Consider the following 23567-nt stretch of genomic DNA (forward strand, 5'->3'; position numbering starts at 1 on the left):
CGAGCAGGCTGCTCTATTATCGTCCCCAAGTGCTTCAGAAGCTGAAGACCTGACTCTGGAAATCTGAGACCAGGAGTTCACACTCTATGCTAATCCTGAGGTAAGAGACTGGTCTTGCCCCGTCTTTGTAATCCCAGTGCAACAAAGAGCAGGCACTTTAGATATTTACCGAAATGAATTTAGCAACATCAAGCTCACTCCAAAAATGAAGACTGATAACACTAATAAGTTCTAGGTTAGGGGAATGTGCATGCAGTTTGCTTTTTGGCTTCTTTGTTTCCATGGAAGATGATAGCTCTGAACGCAAGTTATCATTCTGAAGAGATCTCTCTCATCTGAACCAGAAGAACAGTATTGCCCACTGCACAGCCTTTCCATCGGTGATCAACTGTGCCAACCCCATAAACAGATAACAGCAGTATCCCCTCAGGGTCTGCTGCACAAGACTTAGCCCAGGACCCGCTGAGATGCTCCTGTCATAAAGAAGCTCTTAAATGTCACAAGTAGCAACCAGCTTTCATCAATTCTGCAAGTACAGTGTCAGTACTCACCTGATTAAAGTAACAATGCAGAAGACAAGCATTCAGATAAGAAGCTGATTGGACCAGTTTGAAAAATCGCACAAAATTATTACTGTTCAACGCAGCAAAAGCCTGAACAGCAAATTTCACTTCAGAGGAGTTTCTAACGGCAGGATGGAACTGCTGCACTTCTCTGTTAATTAAAGGAGATGAAAGGGGTTAGAATTTGATCTTTAATTAGACAAAATTTCCATGAAAATAGATCTGACAATAAAACAGATTTCAACTATACTGAAAAAGAAGGTCTTGATATGGTCACATGTGCCAATATGTTCACGGTTTACCAATGTCAAAGCCACCACTCTTGGGCTGGATTGGTAGCAAAGATTTTCTTTAAAAAGATGATGAGGGACTTCCCTGGTGGCGCAGTGGTTAAGAATCCACCTGCCAACGCAGGGGACACGGGTTCGAGCCGTGGTCCAGGAAGATCCCACATGCCGCGGAGCAACTAAGCCCATGCGCCACAACTATTGAGCCTACGCTCTAGAGCCTGTGAGCCAAACTACTGAGCCCACGCGCCACAGCTACCAAAGCCCGCACGCCTAGAGCCTGTGCTCCACAACAAGAGAAGCCCGCGCACCACAACAAAGAGTAGCCCCCGCTCACCGCAACTAGAGAAAGCCCACGCGCAGCAACAAAGACCCAACACAGCCAAAAATATATAAATTAATTTTTAAAAAAAGATGAATAATAAACAAATTGAAGCAATAATTTAAGAATTGATTATCAAAGAGTTACTTTAATGCCAACTGACTGCCAGCTGTGTTCGAAGATGACGTCTAAGAAAGTTTAACTTTGTTTTGTTTATAAATAAACTGATGTGGGGACTTCCCTGATGGTCCAGTGGTTAGGAGTCCACGCTCTCTCTGCTGAGGGGCCCGGGTTCCATCCCTGGTCGGGGAACTAAGATCCCACAAGCCGAGCAGTGTGGCCGAAAAAAAAATTATTAATTATTCAAGAATTACTCAAGATAGGGGACAAATGCCTATTATATACAAAAAGACCACACAGCCATTTTCCCTAACTAGTTTATCTCCAAGGCTTAATTTAAAATCAATCACACACCTACATATTCTGCAAGCTGAAAAAGAGTTTCAGCATAAATAAGGGAAACTTGGAATCCAGTTTACCAACGACAGGAATGGAAGGCTAGTGGACCCTAACATATTTCTCATATAAATGTCTACAGATAGATCAGGGCAAGGTTTAAGATTCATTCTTACTATCCCACCCTTAGCATTTGTTTCACACGATTTTTTCCTCTCCTGTGACTTAGACCTTGGACGAGGTCTGTGTGCACACGCGTACGAGGAAACACGCTGGCAGCTCTGATAGGGGACCCTGAGCTTTCCTGTCCTAGTTCACTCGCCTCCTCTGCTCAAACAGCAGATTCCTTCCTCATGCTCTCCCACTGACAAGGAGAACCCGTCCTCAGAAAGGGCCCGGGGCCCGCTCTGGATGCACTGGCGCCAGCAGGCATCCCCAGCCCCCTGCTCCCAGTGGCTCGGCTCCAGGGGCTGCACAGCCGAGCCCAGCTTTCTCACTGATGTCCCGGCGTTCGACACCAGAGAAAACTCAGTGCTCCCAGCACCGCTAACCCTAAGTGCCCTCTTCCTGGTTAAAGCCTGCCTTTCCCTATGGCTCAGGCTGGCTTCTGCCCTGGGAAGTTCACCTTAGGATGTCCCCCTTGTTGAGGCTGAGCAGCACGTTGTAGCCCTGGAACTCCGCCTCGCTGGCGCAGAGCACGCCCTTGCTCCTCAGGTCCTGGTACATCTCCTTCAGGCTCTGGAGGCACTTGGTCATGTTCTCGTCGTTGATCTTGGCGTCAAAGGAGGACATGGGCTCCTCACACATGAAGTGGGCGCAGTGGATGTGAAAGCGGGTGCACTTCTCAATCAGAGACACCGTCACTGGGTCACACAGGTGCTGCTGCGTGATGTCCTGGACACGAGCGAGGAGGAAAATTACACGTGCACACGCGCTGTACGCACACACGCACACACACCTTACACACGTTTCTCGTATACACAGAGATCTCATTAACATATTCCCGTACATAAGAATCAACTATTAGAAAAATCACGCTTATTACCTGAATTTATAAGATTTCAATTTGAAACGAAGCCCATGAAGTACATTTTAACAGGACTTTGTAATGATTTTAAGTAACAGTGTATTTTTTGTTACGGATGAAATGTAACTGAGTAAGACGACAAGCACTCTCACTTTCACTCTGGGCTTCACAAGTGGCTGATACCTTCCGTATGCCCCGCGTGCGGTTCCACACGAAGTCGTACCAGTCCCGCAGGCTGCCCTCCTTCTGGTCCATGATCTGGGTCACCAGGTAGTCCATGGTCCTGCTGAGCACTGCCGAGGGACGCAGCTCATGCGGCAGGGGCTCCTCCTGGTCTGCTGAGGAGCGGCTGTACTCCTTCACGGCTGCCGCGTGGTCCACCTGAGGGCAGGGAACAGAGACGAGCGGCTGGGTGGCAGGTGCTAGGCCAGCCTCCCAGCTGCTGTGCCCAAAAATGGGGAAAATCACACACACACGCTTAAATAAGGTCGATACTACAGAATACAATTTTACAACGTAAAATTTCTCTTTGAAGGTAACAATTAAAATTCAAAGACAAAATAGAGAAACTTGTTTTTGGCAAACATGACAAGAAGTGAAGATAAGAGGCTATCACATCAACACACAGAGGAATTTAGTGAAGACACATCTGCTTGGCCCCAAGCACAGAGGTGTGACAGGTGAAGGACGTTAAAGATTCTAAAAGGCCTCAGCCACGCTCAAACACCAGATTAAGGCTCCACGGACCAGAAATGGAGCCGGCAGGGAGGAGGGCGAGGTGCGGCAAGGGAGCGGCAGGGCCTGGGGAAGGCCCTCAGGAGTCCGGAGCTGCATCTTCCACCTGCGAGAAGAGGCTGAAGAGGTGCGGCTGAGGGCGGAGCAGAGACGCCCATGAGCCCAGGCCCTGGGCACCGGCTGTGAGCTGTCCTCACCGTCTCCTGGGGCAGGGGCACTGGGCCTTTGCCTTGACAACTGCTGCCTCGCTGGGGACCCTGAGTCAGGCGAAGGCAGCTGTGAGAAACCACCGGCCAGGAAAGGAGCAGAAGCCCGCAAGCAAAATTAACAGAGAGCAAAAGAACCTAAAATGGTGCCGATTTCTGGGGAAACAATGGGGATCGTGCACTGACACATATTCAGGAACCTTAAGAAAGGTCACACATCTGATACAGCACTTCATGCGAAGGATCCATCCGAAGGAAGGAAGCTGAATACCTTAGAGGCATTACACACAGCATGCCCAACAGAATTCTTAATAACACTGAAAAATCAGAAACAGCCTAATGACTGCAAAATGGGGAGTTTGGACAGAGCTACATAATCAAATAATATGCCTACATTCAAAATTTTGAATGCTTATAAAGACTTTACCATAACAAAAGAAAATGCTCCTGATAAAATTTTAAGTGAAAAAGATTCATACAAAATCATAGCTAGAGCATCATCTCAAATGCACAAAATATAAACATAAAAAAGGACAGGAATAAAACTGTGAAAAGAAAAAATGGGAAAATTTAATTTATAAAACAAATCTGTCTATTTCTTTTTTTTTTTTTTGCGGTATGCGGGCCTCTCACCGTTGTGGCCTCTCCCGTTGCAGAGCACAGGCTCCGGGCGCGCAGGCTCAGCGGCCGTGGCTCATGGGCCTAGCCGCTCCGTGGCATGTGGAATCTTCCCGGCCCGGGACACGAACCCGTGTCCCCTGCATCGGCAGGCAGACTCTCAACCATAGCGCCACCAGGGAAGCCCTGTGTCTATTTCTTTAGAGAACCATATGGTCCAGTCACCTTATGCAAGACTGCTTCCTACACACCTCACAATGCAGACAACGGAACATGACTGTTCATAGCACATCCCCACTACCCTCTAGAAAAGTAAACACCGGACCAAGTATGGACAGAAAGGACCAGTGCAGCCTTCCCTCCCCTGCACACGCCCCTCCACCCCAGTGATTAGTACGGACAGCAGCCTGGCGAGCACCCTGGGGGCGTGGCGCTCTACCTGGTCAGTGCCTGGGACCACTTCAAACACACTAAGCTGGCTCCGGGTCTCCCGCATGTATCGCTCCTTCTCGGGACACATATCCGGGCACGTCCCAACAAACGCCCTCGCTTTGTCCAAGTCGGTCCTTTTCACTCGAGCTGAAGACATCAAGTAAAAAGTAAAAATGCACCACACAGTTACTAGGAAGTCAGAGAAGTGTACTTTCATAATGATAAAAGGAGAAATAAAAATAAACATCAAACTACAAAGGAAAAGAAAGAAATTTTTAAAACACTGGGCCTTAGAGAAAGGAAAGCACAGCCTACCACACCAGGTGACAGGCCATCAAGGCCCATGAAGACCCTCCAGGGTTTCTCCCCTTTCCAGATGGGTCTCCAACAATCACAGACCTTCAGGGCACTCTTTGGGGCGGGGGGGCGCACACGTGGGTGTTTATGGCTCCTATAATGACCTCAATGACACACAATCATGCTGCAGTAATTTTGTTAAAAGGATCCATTTGTTAAATGAAAATATTCAAAATTTGCCAGTATTCTAAAACTCTCAGTATTTCATCATGTTTTTAGTATAACAGGAATCACATAATGGAAGTTACCTGGGTCCTGACCTAAATAAACCACTATGATGACCCAGAGAATTAAATAGTTAACAAAAATATCTTTTAAACGAAATGGAATGCAACAACCTAAAATTTAAAACATTCACATCTTATTTTTATTTATTTTATTTTTATTTTTATTTTTTTTGCGGTACGCGGGCCTCTCACTGTTGTGGCCTCTCCCGCTGCGGAGCACAGGCTCCGGACGTGCAGGCTCAGCGGCCATGGCTCACGGGCCCAGCCGCTCCGTGGCACATGGGATCCTCCCGGACCCGTGTCCCCTGCATCGGCAGGCGGACTCTCAACCACTGCCCCACCAGGGAAGCCCGATATTGGAATTTCTAAAAATAAAAATAAGAGGGCTTCCCTGATGGCGCAGTGGTTGAGAGTCCGCCTGCCGATGAAGGGGACACGGGTTCGTGCCCCGGTCCGGGCGGATCCCACGTGCCGCGGAGCGGCTGGGCCCGTGAGCCATGGCCGCTGAGCCTGCACGTCCGGAGCCTGTGCTCCGCAGCGGGAGAGGCCACAACAGTGAGAGGCCCGCGTACCGCAAAAAAAATAAAAAATTCCAATATCTAGTGATAATTTTTTTTTTGCAATATAAAAATCGCATGTCAATGATATAATGTATGATGGCAGGTTTTATTACCGTGTTAACCAGACACTGTGATTATTCCATTACAACTTCTCCACAGAGGAAAACCCTACAGGTTAAACTTACTTTTGAAAAAACTTTGCAAAGAAGGGTACATGTGCTGTTTTATTTTTGGTCACTGCACATATTGCTTAGTGTTAATAGGATACTTGCTTTTTGAGTAGGTTTTAAATACATTCGCGTGGGTCAACATTCCAAAGGTGTAACAATGTCCAAGATGGGACGCCCCCCTGCCTTGCTCCCCTGTCCTGACCATCAGCATGAGCGATCCTTTCTCACCTCCATGACTTTTACACACACGTAAGCAAGTACGCTTACGTATATACGGACACACACACACTTCCCCCTTTTCTGTACACAACTGGTAAACATTTCCCACGCCTTGCTTTTTCCACTTCACAATAAATACTGATCATTTTTCCATAAAGAAACTCCAGTCTTCTTTCAGGCTATTTAGAATCCCACTGTATGGACAGTCAGTTTCCAATCTCTGTCATCACAAACAACCTTGTGAGTGAATCACACACACGTGGGGTAGTTTGTGGGATGCACTCCTGGAAGTGGAATTCTGGGTCAAAGGCGTGAGTGTCCCCAAGCCTGAAGACACTGCCAACTTGTCTCCCCGGGAGCACCTTGCCCAAGGACGCAGCGCTGGGGCCCGATGGGGAGATGCCGCCCTAGCGGGTGTGGTTTGCATCTCTCAATCTATCGATGCTGTGTGACGGGTCAAGAGCATCTGCATCTTCCCATTTCTATTTTCCATGTTTAAGAGCCAACTCTTTTTTTTTTCAGCCACACCGAGCAGCTTGTGGGATCTTAGCTCCCCGACCAGGGATTGAACCCAGGCCCTCGGCAGTGAAAGCAGCGAGTCCTAACCACTGGACCGCCAGGGAAGTCCCAAGAGCTCTTGACACTTCCTTTTCTGAACCTCTCAGACCTTACTCGTTTTTCTACTGGATTTGGTCTTTTTCGTACTGACTCTACAGGACTTTCTGTACCTGGGAAATCGGCCCTTTGTCTGTGATGAGCTACAGATTTTTCCCCTGGATTGACATCTTTTATTTGTGGTGATTTCTGTTAAATAGGAAGTTTTTATTTTTTTAATGTGTGCGTTCTCAATGTCTAAAAACTGCCCTTTTAAATTATTTAATCTAGCGTGGATCAATGGTTTGTTGGCTTTCTCCCGAAAATAAAATTACATTACAAACACATCTGCACTATCTCCATGTCTACATTCACTGCCTCAGGAGACTAGAAAGCAACAGAGGTCATACGTGCAGACTCAACGGCAGTGGAGCCCACAGACGGAGGTCACCCCTTCCCTCACGGCTCCCGAGAAGACCGCCTCAGCCAAGACGCAGCCCCGTACCTTGCCGCATGACTCTGTCCCTCTGGTCAAGCAGGCGGTACTTCTCCTCGGATGTCTCAGCCACAGTACCTATCAGGGCACTGAGAGACGACACACACGGCCCAAGACCCTCGGAGCCCTCGGAGCCCTCGTCAAACGGGTCTCCCTCAAACTGAGGGGGCTTCAGAAGACTCGGCTTCTTCACTGGAGAGCTACAAGGAAGATGACATGCTAAGAGCTGTGTGTCCATCAGGCATTCGGGTCGTTTCCACATCCGAACACTTCCCTTATCCTCCAAGACAGCCTGCTCCTCTACAGCTGGGAAGCCCAGCGCTGAAGAGAGGCGGCCTTGACGACACTGGCGATGACCGTGAAGGCATTACTCATACTGCACATAATTCGTGTTCTTCAAGTGAGACGCGCCCATTTAAACAGCTGAAATGAATTATCTGTAGACTTCTATCTCAAAGAAATGAAACTGAGAGTGGAATAAAAGAACGTTTTGACGCCATGAGGAAATACCACGCCTACACGTCTTCATACACAGCTCCCCCTCGGTAGAAGGATGTACTAAGAAGAACCGGGCGTTCTCTGTCAGCTTCCCCACGTTCTAGCTGGCTTTCAACATTCCATGAACTTGAATGTCAAAGAAGATGTAAGGAAAGGAGAAAACAAAAGCAAATCCGCAACTCAACTGTTGACTGCAAAATGTGAGGAAAACTATACATTGACCAAAATATGTGAAGAAGGATTGAACAGAAGCAGGCCTGATGTGAAAGGAAGGTGAGGTCACACGGGAGGCTGAGGCCACAAGCCAAGGGGAGGGAGGGAGGGATGGAGGGAGGGAGGGAGGAGCCTTAGGGAACAGAGACTCCACACACACGGGGAGGTCTCTGAAGTGCACACTGAGTGCCAGACCTGGCCTGAGAGCTGTGCACACGGCTGCACGGTTATAACAATTGCTAGAAGCGATTATTAGGAACATGTGGTTTACAGCCAGTCAGTGGTTGCCTGTACACGTATACATCAGACGGCTGATGACAGCAACTGCGTGGGCCGTGGGGCTGAGGGAGGGGAGGCGCCCGGGCCTCCTCAGGACTGCCTCCGTCTTCCCCTGCCGCAGGCCCTCTTCCCACCCTCCAGCCCCTACTCAGGTGTCAGCATATCACCCACTTCCCTTTCATGCTGCCATGATGGCTATGAAATCCCTCCTGTTTAGTGAGAGGAGAAGTCACAGAACCCACTTGCCCTGTAAAACACAGGCGTTCGGAAGGACCAGCCGCACCTTTTACTCAGGCTGCCGGCTGCAGCCCTGGCCACGGGCTTGCCAAGCGAGGGGTGCTGAAAGGGTGTGTCCTCGGCGCCCGGGCCAGCTTCACCGTCACCTGGCTGCTTCTCCTTGAGGGAAAAGGGTTTCTTGTTGGGACCTGAGGACACAAGATTCAGGACAGAGTTTATGACACACAAGTCACTCGACACTGGACTTTACTTTTTCTTGAAAAAGTAATATTGTAATTGTGACAGGATGTTACAAAGGATCCCAAGGAAATATTACAAGGCAGCCCCACCCCACCCCCACCCCACTCAAAGCTCGAAGGCCTTGCACACAAAGCAGCAGAGTCTGTGCAAACATCAACTGAAAACTCACTTGTTTTTTTCTTGTGCCAGAAGATGGCCATATCCTTATGCAAACCTTTCCCCTTCTTCCTAGCCAGGGCTGCAGATGCCTGGAAAACAGTCCACAACACAAAGTACGAGGACATCAGGAGGCCAAAGGAAATGAAGCTCTCAAACGCAATTAGCAGAATTCTATACACCTCTGCCAGCCACATGTTCTGACCACACCATCTGCCTTCAGCCCCGGCAGCCACAGCCCTCACCTACCTTGCCTGTCTCACAAGCATGTATTTGCCCTTCTCCTTTTCGAAATTAATCACTTTACCGTGATAGAACCCATAAACTTGGCCTTACTGGCATTTGGTGAGATGAGTCTCACCAGCTGACTTACTGTACGGGAACAGAAAGACTGCCAAGTCACTTAAACCCAAAAGGAAGCTGCAGAATGACACACACGGGGTATAATTTATCATAAAATATACATACACAAAACCAACTATATCTTAGTATACCTGTAGACGTACCTATGAAAATGTTAGGAAGACACTCACCACGCTAGATAATGGTGCTTGCTCTAACGGGAGAGATGGGGGTGATGAAGGACCTCAACTTTCCATTATCAATGAAGTGCTTACAATGACAATGTATTTATATATTTTATTTTTTATGTATTTTTTTAGGGTTCAGCTGGAAGGAAAAGCACATTGCAATAGCTAGAAAATAACTTAAAACAATGAGAATTGCTGTATGACCCAGCAATTCCACTCCTAAGTATATACCCAACAGAATTGAAAGCACAGTCTTGAAGAGATATTTGCACACAATATTCATGGAGGCATTATTCGCAATACACAAAAGGTGGAAACAACCCACGTCCGTGGACAGATGAATAGATAAACAAAATGTGGTAACACCCATACAATGGAATAAAAGAATGAAATGCAACCACATGAATGAACCTTGAAGCCATTATGCTAACTGAAATAAGCCAGACACAAAAGGACAAATATTGCATGATTCCACTTATCTGAAGTATCTAGAACAGGCAAATTCATAGAGCTAGAAAGTAGATGAGAGGTCACCAGGGGCTGGGGGAAGGAAGGAATGGGGAGTTACTGCTTAATGGTTACAGAGTTTCTGTTTCAGAGGATGAAAAAGTTCTGGAACTAGATAACGTAAAGGCTGTATAACATTGTGAATAAAAAAAATCAACAGAAGGGAACAAATGACAAAACCCCTAAAACTGCACATTTTCTTGGCACAGAACTTCCACTCTCAGGAATTTAAACAAAGGATATATTCAGAAACATATGCACAAAAATGTCCACAAACAGAAAGTTAGCCAAGTTGGTAAACTGGATAGATAGAATGCCATGTAGCACTTAACAACCCCATTCCCATCTACACTGCTCATGGCTTTCAGAAGCTACTAAAGATTACCACATGAAGAGGTTACCAAACGGTGTATGTGGTTGTGATCCCATTTGTGTAAAAACGAGGTGACTATATAATTACAAAGACGTCTACCATAGTCTTCACAGTTGATATCTTAGAGGATAGAACTACGGGTGATTTCATGCCTCCTGCCATGGGACTTTCTGGGGTTTTCCCTATGTTGACAGGTAATACTTCTATCATTGAAAAAAGTATGAAAACATGCTTTCCAATTTTTTATAGAACGTAATTTTTCCCCACAAGAATCTTCAGAAAAAATAACAAAATATATAAAGCTACATAATGTGAGCAGCTCATGTAAGTGTACACCCTACAACCGATGTGTTATGCGTACACGTGCATATACACAAATTTAAAGTCAAGGTATATAAACGATTAAGAGCAGTTCTCTCTGGAGGATGGGATTACAAGAAGATTTTACCTGTTCTGTATCGTTCTGAATGTTTACAGTGATGATGTACTATAACCACATAAAACAAAATCAAAAACAAAACAAGAAAACTCAAGTTTGAAGAAGTGCTATGTGGTTACAGGGACACTCCCATGTGCTTTAGAGAAATCTTTGACCTCACGGGAATCATTCACCCATCATTTCTGAACACTGCATTCAGTGGGGATTGCAAGCTTTTCACAAATGACTCTGACTTATGAAATAAATAGTGCTATTCCGGTCTCTCTAAGTTAAGACATAACTTTTCTAAATTCTAGCAAGAAAATAACTGATAGATTTTAAAAAACAAGTTTTAAAGTGACAAAGTTCACTCTAACTTTGTCAGAGTACTCACGTGATCAAAAAAATACACCACTGCAAGCTTTTTGCTGCGCCTGGTATAGATGCGCTGCACTTTAGCAATTTTGCCAAAGTAGTTCTCCAGAGTGGTTCTGTCATTGAGATAGTCAGGGATGTTCTTGCACTGGATCGCTGTGACTTCAGCAGGTGACAAGCCCCCAAGACTGTCTGTGCTCTCACTTCTTTTACTCTGACGGCCAGCAGTTCCTCTTAGAGAATCTAGGGGATCAGAGAACGGGCACAGAAATGTATCAGATGCAATGTTTTCAAACAATAGGAGGCACCACCCAGGTAAGAGCAAAGGAAATCTTCATGGATGTAAGACCTGCTCTGAGATCCTATGGTATGTTAGGATCCCTAACGTTTACAGGGGGGGTTACTACGAAATTCAAACTAACACCCAGGGAAATTTACCAAGAACTTGCCAGCAGAATTTACTGTACTTTGTACATTTTTGGAGCGCACCTTCTTTTTTATCTCTACTTTCAGTTTCTTCCTCTTTATTCACACCTGGAAGCTGGGAAGGTGCCAGGACAGACTGACTGCCTCCTGGGACGGCCAAGTGGTCATTTTCCCCAGACTCCGCACAGCCACATTCCTTTTTAGATTCCTTGTTGCCCAGGCGACCTACTTCTTTATTGCTTTTGAAGACATCCTGTATTGTCCGACCGAACAAAGTGCCTCCCCGGGGTCGATTCAAGCGGACGGGTCGTTTTTCTGGAGGATGATCGCCCCTCAACAGAGGGTCCAAATCTTCTGCTGCATCATGACCGTGCCTCCGTGGGGACCGATCCTGGTCCTCCTTCCTTTTCAGTCCTTTCATGAGGCTGGGAAGTGGCTCCGTTTGGGAAACGGCTTCTTCGCATCCTTGTCTGACACCTGTTTTGCTAACTGGGAAGGGTTCACCCAAGGACCCTGAAGAAGATATGGGGAAGCTAGTAAAGCCACTGTTAGAACTTCCAAATAGTGATTTGGGGCCTCTCTTCTCTTCCTCCACATTTTGACTTGACAAAGCAGAAGTAAAGGCAGATGATGATGAATTATTATTACCTGGCTTTGAAAAGGTAAAATTTGAATTGGTGGCTGAACTACTTGTCACCTGAGAAAAACAAAATGGGGCCAGTCCCCCATGTCCACTACTGACTGGCTGGGAAAATGTAAAAAATCCGGAAGTAATTTGGTTCTGAGTTTTCACTGGCTCGGATTCAGCCCCCAATATTGGTCTGAACACTGAATTTTCCAGAGGTTTAAAGCTAAATTCTGTTTTCCCAAAACCAGAGCTTGATATTTCTCCAGTCTCTGGTCCAAAAGTAGAAGTACTTGGGAATGCTCCAAGCTTGGGTGATTTAAAACTAAATCCTGGGTTTCCAGGCACAGATGAACTTGAAGACCCAGAGGTAGCTACAAAGGCCGGAATGTGTTCAAGTCCAGAAAAGAGTCCAACATTTGAGGTTTGGGAGAATCCTACTGTTTGCACTGAAGAAGAAGGACTGTGTCCAGAAGATGCTGGAAAGCTGGACACCTGTGAAAATCCTGAGCTCTGCCCGGGTAATGTATTGTTTTGTCCAAAAAGAGAGGGCTGACCAAACCGAAATGGTGGCTTGGCTTGAAACGTCCCTATGGAACTACTGGAAGACGGTGGAAAAGCACTAGGCTGCTGCCCACTGAAAGGATTAGCTGGATTCATCTTCTGATCCAATTATTGGAAGGTAATAAATACTCCCGCGCAGAAAAGTAGTCCCCTTCCTCAAACGATCTGTCCAGCTAGGGAGCTCCCCCTCATCTTCACAATAAGCTGAAAGACAAAAATTCAGCCCATCACAGCTATGTAGTGCTGGAAGACTAAGAAAAGAATTTTTAATCACATGTCAGGTAAAGCAAAGGGCTAAGTATTCTTATTTTCTGAGAGCCAACTGGTGGGGTTGGTTTGGTTTGGTTTGGTTTGGTTTTGAGTACGGGGTAGAAGTTGGTACGAATAAATTACTTTGTTACGGAGCTTTAAAGCATGATCGTCTAAAACTAAAAACAAACATTCAAAACATTTTACTGAATCGGTCAATTCACGGTAAAACCTCAAATAACAATATGAAAATACATGCCGTTACTCTTTTCAACTGAAAGACAGGAGGTTTCTGACGTCTTTCAGTCTCGACAGCCAGAGAATTAGAATGCAACACTGTTAAAACATTAGTGTTTCAGTGTTTCCTCCCGTCTAATTTTTCTCCCAGTAACCAGAGCACCAAATACTCTTTCCAGACAAAGAAATAATTTGCGTTTTTACACGCGGGCGATTACCCCCAGGAGCTGGCTTGAACAACAAGAGTGCTCACGCAGAGAGGCTGCCCCACCCCAGACCGCCGAGGGACAGGGGCACCGGTACAGCGCATTCCAAACCTCGGGTGGCGCGGTGCGTGGCCCCGCACCCGCTGTGTTCTCCCCCGCGCCCCCACTGTCCTCCCGGCGCCCCTGGCCCTGCGCCCCTGGCCCCCCCTCCGTTAGCGACACGGGCGCGGCGGCGGGAAAGGGGGAGACCTCCGCCCGCCAGGGCCCCGCGCCGCGATCAACGTCCGGCTCAGGGACGCCGCCACCCACCGTCCCAAGGCCCCTTGGCGCCGGGCTGGAGCCGCACACAACGACCGCGACAGCCAGAGACTCACCGTTTAACTGCCCGCAGCGAGCAGAAAGCTACGCGGCCCCACCTCCGGTCTGTCCCGCGCCTGGGCCCCGACGCGCTCGGGTTCCGCTTTCTGGCCGGGCGGCGGCGGCGGCGGCGCTTCCGGTGGGCCCGCCGGCTTCCGCCCGGTAAGTTCCTCTCCCCGAAGAGGGGCGGCGAGCGTTCCCCGCGGGCGGCCCGGAGCCCACGGGGCGCCCCCTGCCCCGCCCCGCCCCCACTGTGCACCCCTTCACCGTTGGGCCCTTCCTCCCCGCCGCCCCGGTTTCCTAGTGGCTGTTGACGTCTGTCTCGCGCGCCTGACTCCACGGCGTGTTCACGTCTTTCCGTGTTACGCTTTCCTTATGGTGAAAGGGACATTCCATGACGTTTTTCAACGAATTCCACCAAACGAGATGAATTGAGGGTGTGTGCGCGGGTGTTTCTACAGAACTTAGGATGGCTTTCTGATTTGTCTGCCTTTTACAGGGCGCGGTGGCTCCGGCCGCGATGAGCTTGGTTGTGAGGAACCTGCAGCGGGCGGTGCCCCTGAGGCGGGCGCGGCTCCGCGAGAAGGTGCAGGCGGTGCGGGGAGCCCTGGGGGTGCAGAGGTTCGACCTGGGGGTCGTCTGTGTCGACAACAGAAAGATTCAGCAGATTAATAGAATCTACAGAGACAAAGATACCCCAACAGATGTGCTTTCCTTTCCATTTCACGAGGTAAAAGCTGTTTTCCTGTTCCTGTCTGGCCTGCCTTCCTCTGTAAATCCCTGTTAATTATACCACAGACATGATTTTAAGTTTTACTTTGAAAATTTTCAAATACACACAAAAGGAGAGAGTACCGTGTGACCATCCCTTATTGATCAGATCCTATCGCTGGAGGAGGGGAGGTGATTGCCCCCCCGACCCCACGTTCTGTATCAGTGAATTAAAGAGAAAGTGCTTCTGCAGTTTTAAGTGTGACTCAATAATGCATATGTATCGATTGAAAACTTTTAAATAACTCTGAGAATAAAAGGACAGAATTGGGTGAATATGTTAAACAAATACGCGGTATCTATCAGGTCACTCCCTATGTCATGTGAATGATCGATCCGAGGCTCCCCACACTGTTCGTAACAGCATAAATTAAGGCAGCCCTTTCGGAAGGCAATCTGACAGTTTACTTGAAGTAAATCTTTTTTTTTTTTTTTTACATCTTTATTGGAGTCTAATTGCTTTACAATGGTGTGTTAGTTTCTGCTTTATAACAAAGTGAATCAGTTGTACATGCACGTATGTTCCCATATCTCTTCCCTCTTGCGTCTCCCTCCCTCCCACCCTCCCTATCCCACCCTCTAGGTGGTCACAAAGCACCAAGCTGATCTCCCTGTGCTACGCGGCTGCTTCCCACTAGCTATCTATTTTACGTTTGGTAGTGTATATATGTCCATGCCACTGGCTCGCTTTGTCACAGCTTACCCTTCCCCCTCCCCAAATCCTCAAGTCCATTCTCTAGTAGGTCTGTGTCTTTATTCCTGTCTTACCCCTAGGTTCTTCATAACATTTTTTTTCTTAAATTCCACATATATGTGTTAGCATACGGTATTTGTCTTTCTCTTTCTGACTTACTTCACTCTGTATGACAGACTCTAGGTCCATCCACCTCACTACAAATAACTCAACTTCGTTTCTTTTTATGGCTGAGTAATATTCCGTTGTATATATGTGCCACATCTTCTTTATCCATTCATCCGATGATGGACACTTAGGTTGTTTCCATCTCCGGGCTATTGTAAATAGAGCTGCAATGAACATTTTGGTACATGACTCTTTTTGAATTATGGTTTTTTGAAGTAAATCTTGATTACTGTTTAATCCACTAGTGTCATACCTAAGGAAATAAGTGGAAAGAAAATAAAATGTTCAATGTGTAATATAAAAATATATTAAAGTATCCACTTATCATTTTCCCTGATAGGAAGTAAAAATATTAACACCCTAAATATCAAGCCATAGGTGACTGGCTTAGTGTGAACAGGCCTCAACTGAATGGACTGGTCTTTATGGTCTTTATGTGGGAAAATGAGAAAGATGATTTGTTTAGGACAAAACGACAACTGGAAAACACAGAAACGTAAGCTTGTATCGATGTGGTGATTTAGCTCCATAGAAGTTAGGGAGCGGGGTGGTTGTGCCTTAGGAAGGATGAAAGAAATGGAAGGTTCATTTGACAGCGTGGGACCGTCTTCAGTCAGTCGTGTGTAGTGTCTCTGCCACGGTTCCCAACTTGTCTGCCTTGGGACTAGTGACACAGGGTCTTTCGGGGTGAAATCTGTAGGCCTGTGGTCGGTTAGTGTTCTGAGGTCGTGTTCTCCAAATGTGTGTTTCCTCATTTTCAGAATCTGAAAGCAGGCGAAATTCCCCAGCCTGATTTTCCAGATGACTATAATTTAGGAGATCTTTTCCTGGGAGTGGAGTATATCTTCCAGCACTGCAGAGAAAATGAAGATTACTATGACATCCTGACTGTAAGTGCTGAAATGACAGATCCTGATTGTCAAAGCAAAGGCTGATGTCCTCCATCCAGGCCGTGAGAAGAGGTGGAGACGACACGGGCATACACACCATCGTCCTCATGTAGGACAGAGGTTACTGGGGGAGACCCCCAGACAGGGGCAGCACCCTCGCACCATCCCTCAGAGAGGAGAGCCTGGGCCATGGGGTCTGTGTGCCCCATGGCACCACTGGGTGAGGGGAGAGGACGGGGAGCATCTGTGTGTATAACTGAGGAGGGGGAGCCCCAAAAGTGGCCTTGTTCTTAGCTTTACGTCTGGAGATCAGCAGGCTGTGTTTGGCCAGCTCGGACCTGCTGCGTGAGCTTCTTCCTGAACTGCCCAAAGCAGGCAGGATTCTGGCCTCCAGGACCTTCAGATCTGTCTCCTCAGCTTGATGCCACGAAGGGTGGTGGGAGTGTTCTGAAAAGTGGTGTGTGATTGAGTCGTGTTTTAACGTTCCTGTGGATTCAGCTGAGGTGTTTTCCTTTGGCCGAACAGCCACACCCTGAATTATCATCTCTGGGGAGCCTAGTGCTTCCGAGGCTTGAAGCAGAGCTTAGAGCTTCCCAGCGAGACGCCCTGTGCTCAGGCATCAGGGTGCTGCCAGGAGGAGGGTGTGCTTTCTCCCTGGGAGTTGGGGCAACTGCAGCATAGACAGGACTAGTCAGCACAGGTCTCTGCTCTGGGATCTCTGTGGCCAGCAGCTGTGCACCCCTGGGGGCTCTGGGCTGGGGGGCAGTTGTGGACCTCTTCCACTCCCCCACACCTCCTGAGGATTCTCTCACCCCAAGCAGAGGGCCAGCCCACACTCCTAGGGCCCTCATCCCCCGGCACAGGGCCAGGCCAAGCCACCGTCCTCCCAGCTGGTGCCCAGCTGCACGCTGGCACCTTCTAACGGCCCGGGGCACCTTCCCCCTCCCCCTGCCCTGGTCCTCCATGTCTCCACAGCTGCCCACCCATCTGCCCCCGCCCCACCCCACCCCACCCCAGAGGAGATCCTGATCTTCACATCCTGCCACGGCCAGGCCTCCTGCTGCTCCCCAAACCCCAGCCCTGTGACCTCCCCACCTGCCCACAGCCTTGCCTGGGCCCAGAGGAAGCTTCCTAACCTCCCACCGGGCATCCACGGAGCTCTCCCTGACTTCCTATCCCTCCTGCCTGGCGCATGGCTTGGTCCTGACCACCCCCTGAGGCAGCTTCTTGATTGTTCTGACAGGTGACTGCCACCCACGGGCTCTGTCACCTGCTGGGCTTCACACACAGCACGGAGGCCGAGTGGCAGAAGGTAGGAGCCGTCCCCTGTCCCCAGCACACACACAGGGGGCATCGCAGCCCGAGGCCCCAGGAGCCGGGGCTGCACCACCTGCCCCTTGCAGTCAAGTATGAAAACCAAATGGAGAAACGCAGTGAAATAAGGAACTTATCATGCCTGCTTTATAAAAAGACAGTGTTTGTCTTAAATATTGGACTCTCTAAATGCTGTTAACTGCATTGTTTATTCACCGTGGAAAGAAAGGTCTGAGGAGAGACACTACATTCCATAAATTCTATAAAATTCAAATGGCTTAAAGTTAAAAAACCTTTACAAGAGACATTGTGAAGGTATTTGTCAATGGAAACAGGATTTAGAGCGTGCAGGTGTCTGATCCAGACCTGTTAGGTAAAGTTCTGTGGCAGTTTGTTTCCTGCAAGGCTGCCAGTGTTTACTCTGTCTGCGAAGGTCTGTGTTAGTAAATGCACCATATTAACTCGAATTATCTTCGTAATCAGATGGGTTCCCTGAACAGCAGAGAAGAAAAGCATTTTTTCCTTAACGAGGTAGTCTCCAGGCAATGGGCCTCTCCCCGGCCTTCCTAGGCTGCTGGGTCCACACCGGCCACACCCTGGCTCCGCATTGCCTCCGCCCCGCCACCCCCCGCCCCACAGCCCTGCTGTGGCCGCCTGGCTCCCCTGCTCAGCCCCACTGCTTCCCACACGCCGGCAGCATCTCAGGAAAGCCTCCAGCGCGCTTCCCACCAGCCTGCCCTTGCCCTGGGGGGCCGTCCTCACACACCCGCTGCAGTGCTTTCAGGGCCGGGCCACCCAGTCTGGCCCCTTCTCCTGCGACCCAGGCAGGCGCTCCTCTTCATGCATGAGACCACCGCCCCAGCACCCGGCCCCAGCCCCCTGCAGGGTTCACACGCCACCGGGCAGCACATCGGTGCTCCCTGTGCACTGGGACCGCCGCCTGCCTTGGGCTGTGTGGGAGGCCCCAGGCCTCGGGGAGGGAACGCCAGGGCCCGAGGAGACCAGGCCTCTGGGCCAATCTGGAGCTGTTTCCGCCCCTTTGTTTCAGATGTACCAGAAGGAGAAGCAGGTTCTCGAGGAGCTGAGCAGGCACACAGGGACCAGGCTTCAGCCCCTGAGCAGGGGCCTCTTCTGACCGAAGTGCCGCCATGTGGAGAGAAAGTGGATACCCCCCCGGGCCCCAGGGATCAGAGCTCCCCACGCCGAGGTCCCTGCTGGCCACTGCTGTCCTGTGGGGCTGCACAAGTGCCAGCCCTAGCAGGTGCTGAATTCCACAAGTGGAACTAGCCTCTTAAAACACGAGAGAAGGGCTTCCCTGGTGGCGCAGTGGTTGAGAGTCCGCCTGCCGATGCAGGGGACGCGGGTTCGTGCCCCGTCCGGGAAGATCCCGCATGCCACGGAGCGGCTGGGCCCGTGAGCCATGGCCGCTGAGCCTGCGCGTCCGGAGCCTGTGCTCTGCAGCGGGAGAGGCCACAGCAGTGAGAGGCCCGCATACCGCAAAAAAAAAAAACAAACCGAGAGAAATTTCCACTCATTTCTTTGTTCAGGACACAGTAGGTGTGTTATTTGCAGCGTTGTAAATAAAATAGTTGCAAGTGCTCAGGATGCAGAGGTGGGGCGTGTCGGCCGCCTCCTCCCTGGGGCTCTGCCTTTGACAAAGTGGCATCTCCCACGTCTGCATCCCTTCAGGACAAATCAAGCAGCCCAGGTGGGCCTGCCCCCACTTCCCGTTGGAATCCTGCTGGATTCGGTCCCATCCAGTTCTCAGGAGCGCTGGGGCCTGGAGCCTTTGCTTGGTGCCTCTGCAAGGTGAGGGACAAGGCTGACCCTCGAGGTGGCCGCAGGGCCAGGCCTACCCCCGCAGGGCACCCTCAGCACGCCTCCTGCCATCACCCACCCCTACCCATCGGTCCCGGTCAGGCAGTTGCTCACAGACTGTGCTCGAGTCCTTTGCCGTGGCCCCGGCGTGGCAGAGCTCCGACTGCCACGTCCCATGCTCCTGTAGGAAAGCCTCCCTCCTGTCAGTATGTCCTGTCGTGTGAATATGAAAATAAACCCAGGAGTTTACCCCAAAGCTTCATCCAGAGCTGTGCACAAGCTTCGGGCATCACGGGCGGGAGAAGCTCTGGAAGGGGCGGGCGCCGAGCCAGCCCGGGGCCTCCGAGCACCGACCACAGCGCCACAGACCCTGCAAGGAGCTCTGAACTGGTCACGGCGAGAAAACACGGCCTCTCGGAGACCCTGAAACCCCAAGTACTATGATCCTAAGAATTTGGTTTCTCCCATAAATCGATTTCAGAAACATGAAAACGTGTTTCCCACTGGATTTGTGTCCTGAGCCTGGACTTTCCCTGGCTCTCGGGGACACAGACCCTGTCACGTTCCTGAATCATCGGCCACATGACCTGTTTGTCGTCAGTTAAGCTCGTTCTCGGTTTAAAGTCTAACATGGCAAAGACCAAAGGTAATCCCACAAAGCTCTCCCCAGGCCTTTTGAAGGGACTGAAGGGGTCCTGAGACCCACTGGTCCTATCAGCGAGTGTTTGGAGTTCTGTACCTGCCATTACAGCTGACCCTCCAGAACCTCTGGTCACGTCCGGAACACAGGCAGGTTTTCTCCTGGGTACGGGCCTGAGCAGAACTGCTGGGAGCTGGAGGTGGGAGGTCCAGCTCTATAGGCTGATGCCTGTGAGCGTTTCCCCAGGGCTGGATGGTTTGTCCCTGCCAGCAGCCGTAGTAGTGGCCCGCAGGTCCTGCTACCTGGTGTCAGGTACCGAGCAACCTGCGTGTGCCCTGACCCTCCACTTGGATGGTGTCCACATGTGCACTGTGGCCATCCTGCGTTTCTCTTGTCACCAGTGACCCTCTCCATCGGCATCCCCTCCACCAGAAGGGTGACTGGTCAGGTCTTATTGCCCATTTTCAACTAGTTTTTCTTTTTTCTTATTAATTCTGGGGTGTTTTTATATATGGTTGAAAACATGCCTTGAATTTGAGTACAGAATACGAGCAAGTGTCCTTCTGACCTGAATCTGAGAGACGGCCGCCCCACGGTCCGTCAGCAGCCGTGCCGCCTGCCGGCTGCGCGGCCTCTGTTCTGTTTCATTCTGCTGGTCGTTCCTGCCCACCCCGCCCGGGCATGTGCTGTCACGTCCCAGAGCTTCCTGCAAACCCAGCATTGCCAGAGCAGGGCTCCTGCTCTGGGTGTGGCCAGCATCCCCGGCCCTTTACTGTCCTGGGTGTGTTCTAGATTCAGCTCCCAAGGCCGTGACGCCCTGGAGGTGCCGCGCCAGGTCCTGGAGGTGCCGCGCCAGGTCCGCAGGCCACTGAGCACGTGCAGTGCCTCTTGCTTCGTGTCCTCAACGTCTTGCTGAGGGGGACCTCCGCCAGCGGACCCGCCAGGGTGCCAGGCACAGCTGGTCAAAGGAAGTTTTCTCACAACACTTGCCACTAAGTGCCAGGAGCCAGTGCAGCCCCCACAAGCGGAGGGCTCCGGCCCACAAGACTGCCCCCCCACTCTAGACCAGGGGACCCACTGTCCAACACCACCAGAAGTCAGGGGTTCCCACGGCCCCCGCCTCTGGTTCAGTAATTAGCTAGAATGGCCCACAGAACTCAGGGAGACACTGGTTTCTTACAAGGGACACAGATGGACAGCCAGATGGAGGCGTCCATAGGGTGACATCTGGGAGCTTATGTCCCCGTGGAGCTGGGGTGGGTGCACCCCCCAGATGTGTTCACCAGCCCCATCTTCTAGGGGTTTTGTGGAGGCTCTGTTAGGGTGGCAGGGCTTGAGTAACTCGCCGGCCTCAGGTGATCGGCTCAGCCTGCAGCCCCTCTCCCCTCCCTGAGGTTGGGGGTGGGGCCTGAGTTCCAGCCTCTCCTCAGGGCTGTGGCTTCTCCTGCGACCAGCCCCATCCTGAAGCTCTCCGGCGCCTGGGTCACCTCGTTAGCACACGAGCTCTGTGCCAGGAACCAGGACAAAACCAGATAGACATGTCGTCTTATGCTGCGGTATCACGCCATGCCCCCACTGTACTCCGGCACCCGGACCCCAGAACCCGCCTCCCTAGCAGCCCCACCCTCACTCCCAGGGCCTGCTCGGACCTCTTCAGCCCCAGGTTGGCATGCCTCGGGGTGCTTTCCCCCCGGGCCCTCCTCAGCAGTGACCGCCCCTCCTGCAGGCCCCCCCAGTGGTGACCTTGCCGGGCTTCTCCCGGCACCGGACTCTCCCGGACTCAGGAACATGCTTCCTTCATCCCGGTTGACCCAGCAAGGCCAGGTGTGCGGTCGTAGGAAGCACGTATGTTGGTATCTGTCCCTGGCTCCTGACGTGGGGCTCCTCGTAAGTTCCCAAGTGACAAGAGCACCAGGAGCCCCTTTTGTCCTAATGAGGTGACTCTGGGTGGCTCCTGGGTGGAGGCTGGTCGCCAGGAAGACCGAGCCAGGATGAGAACCTTGGAGCTTACAGCGCCACCCCACGCCCATTCTCCAGAGTGGGGAGGGGACTAGAGATGGAGGTGCCCGTGGATCAGGCCTCCGTGCAGTCCCCACAGCATAAGGCTCGGGGGGGGCCGGGTCGGCAGACACAGCCACATACCGGGAGGGTGACGCACCCCACTCCACGGGGACACAGGTGGCAGCCTGGATTTGTGACTGAGCCCTTAACCTGTGGGATCCGACACCATCTCCACGTGGGTGGTGTCAGAACTGGACTGAACTGTAGGACACCCGTGCGGGGGTCACAGAGGACTGCTTGATGTGGGGAAACCCCACACATTTGGTGACGGAAGTGAAATGTCCTGTGTGAAAGTAAAGGAGACTCACAGGGGAGAAAAGACACCGGAGGGAAGAGCGGGGCTTTCCGGACTTGGGAGGTGAACAAAACTGGGTTTTTCCAATTTACCAGACCATCCAAACATGATGAACTTCTGTCAAATCTCTTCCCTCTATTGAATTAATAATTACGTTGAGAAATAAAACCAAAGGGAAAAGCCATGTTAGAAAACGTCAAACTGAATGGGAATTCCCTGAATCGGCTCAGACGTTTAACTGCACATTTAACAAGACACCGGCCGTCTGTCGAGACGAGCTGCACTCAGGCACCCAGGCCCCGGCCCTCTCCTCGCTGGGCAGCTGCACGGGGCGAGGTCAGCCCAGGGGGAGCCTGTGTGCAGCCAAAGGGCAATTCCAAGGTCATCTCGCTTCCTCTGATGAGCCTTCGGGCAACTGCGAGGGTCCAAAGATGCAAGGCCGGAGCCGGGCTTCTGCTCGTGTGGAACTTGGGGAAAGAGACGATATATCCCAAAAGGGGCCAATGAAAACATGCATAATACTTGAAAATGGCATTTGCGAGAAAATTATATTAAAGCAGCCAGGGAGCATAATTCCACCAGAAAAAAATAAAAGAGGAGCAGAGAGTGGAGTAAAGGTAACTGGTCCCGTGGGGAGAATCCAGACAGAGGCAGATGGAAGACAGCCCCACCTCGTCCCGGCCTCGGTGCTTGGCTTCAGGAGGAGGAGCGACATGAGTGAAGCAGCCGGCAGCCCTGCCCTCACACAGACACACCAGGCACGTGTCCTGCAGCTGCTCCTTTCCTGTGAGGAGCCGGAGCCTCTGCCCTGGGCCACCGGGCACCACGAGTGTCACTCTGCTCATGGCATTTTCCCCCGGGAAGGTTCAAGCTTGGTGTGGCTACATCAGTCGACCTTTCCTCTCCTGGCTCGTGAGCCGTGACTCCTGATGAAATCCCCGTGTCTCCTCGTGACCCTCACCGCCCCGCATCCAGGGCCGCGGCTGCCCACCCCCTGGGGGAGCACGAGTCCCTGCCGCTTACCCGAGCCCGCCGTGGGGTCACAGGCCTGGAGCCTGTGTTGGGAGGACACAGTCGGACGCCGCCCTAGAGGAAGGAGGGTGTCTTTGGATGCAGCTGCTGCCCTGGTCTGGCTCACAGACACCATGCTCAGGTGG

The 23567-nt window shown here is 50.9% G+C and overlaps 2 protein-coding genes across 5 annotated transcripts in view; one reads left to right on the forward strand and one right to left on the reverse strand.

Annotated features, from left to right (window-relative positions):
• The window catches only part of MCM3AP (minichromosome maintenance complex component 3 associated protein), a gene marked incomplete at its 5' end in the record, with an annotated part of 40723 nt that extends 27917 nt beyond the window's left edge, over positions 1-12806 (reverse strand). The window contains 9 exons of the mRNA XM_079704673.1: positions 552-714; positions 2254-2522; positions 2839-3036; positions 4654-4793; positions 7279-7469; positions 8543-8684; positions 8906-8984; positions 11115-11338; positions 11585-12806. Of these exons, the coding sequence (XP_079560799.1) occupies positions 552-714; positions 2254-2522; positions 2839-3036; positions 4654-4793; positions 7279-7469; positions 8543-8684; positions 8906-8984; positions 11115-11338; positions 11585-12806 (2628 nt within the window). The remainder of the gene's footprint in view (positions 1-551; positions 715-2253; positions 2523-2838; positions 3037-4653; positions 4794-7278; positions 7470-8542; positions 8685-8905; positions 8985-11114; positions 11339-11584) is intronic.
• A 1098-nt stretch (positions 12807-13904) lies between these two features.
• On the forward strand, positions 13905-19258 carry YBEY (ybeY metalloendoribonuclease). Of its 4 annotated transcripts, XM_079704566.1 has the most exons (5): positions 13905-13921; positions 14259-14489; positions 16154-16282; positions 17526-17594; positions 18645-19258. In XM_079704566.1, exons 2-5 carry the CDS (start codon positions 14280-14282, stop codon positions 18729-18731), a joined length of 495 nt encoding a protein of 164 aa, XP_079560692.1. In that variant the 5' UTR covers positions 13905-13921; positions 14259-14279; the 3' UTR covers positions 18732-19258. The 4 variants fall into 4 exon arrangements, with proteins under 4 accessions (XP_079560692.1, XP_079560693.1, XP_079560691.1 ...); XM_079704567.1 differs by lacking the exon at positions 17526-17594; XM_079704565.1 differs by lacking the exon at positions 18645-19258 and having other exon boundaries at positions 17526-17933.
• The last annotated feature ends 4309 nt before the right edge of the window (positions 19259-23567 follow it).

This window comes from Hyperoodon ampullatus, assembly GCF_949752795.1.
Source record: "Hyperoodon ampullatus genome assembly, chromosome: 5".
Taxonomy (NCBI): domain Eukaryota; kingdom Metazoa; phylum Chordata; class Mammalia; order Artiodactyla; family Ziphiidae; genus Hyperoodon; species Hyperoodon ampullatus.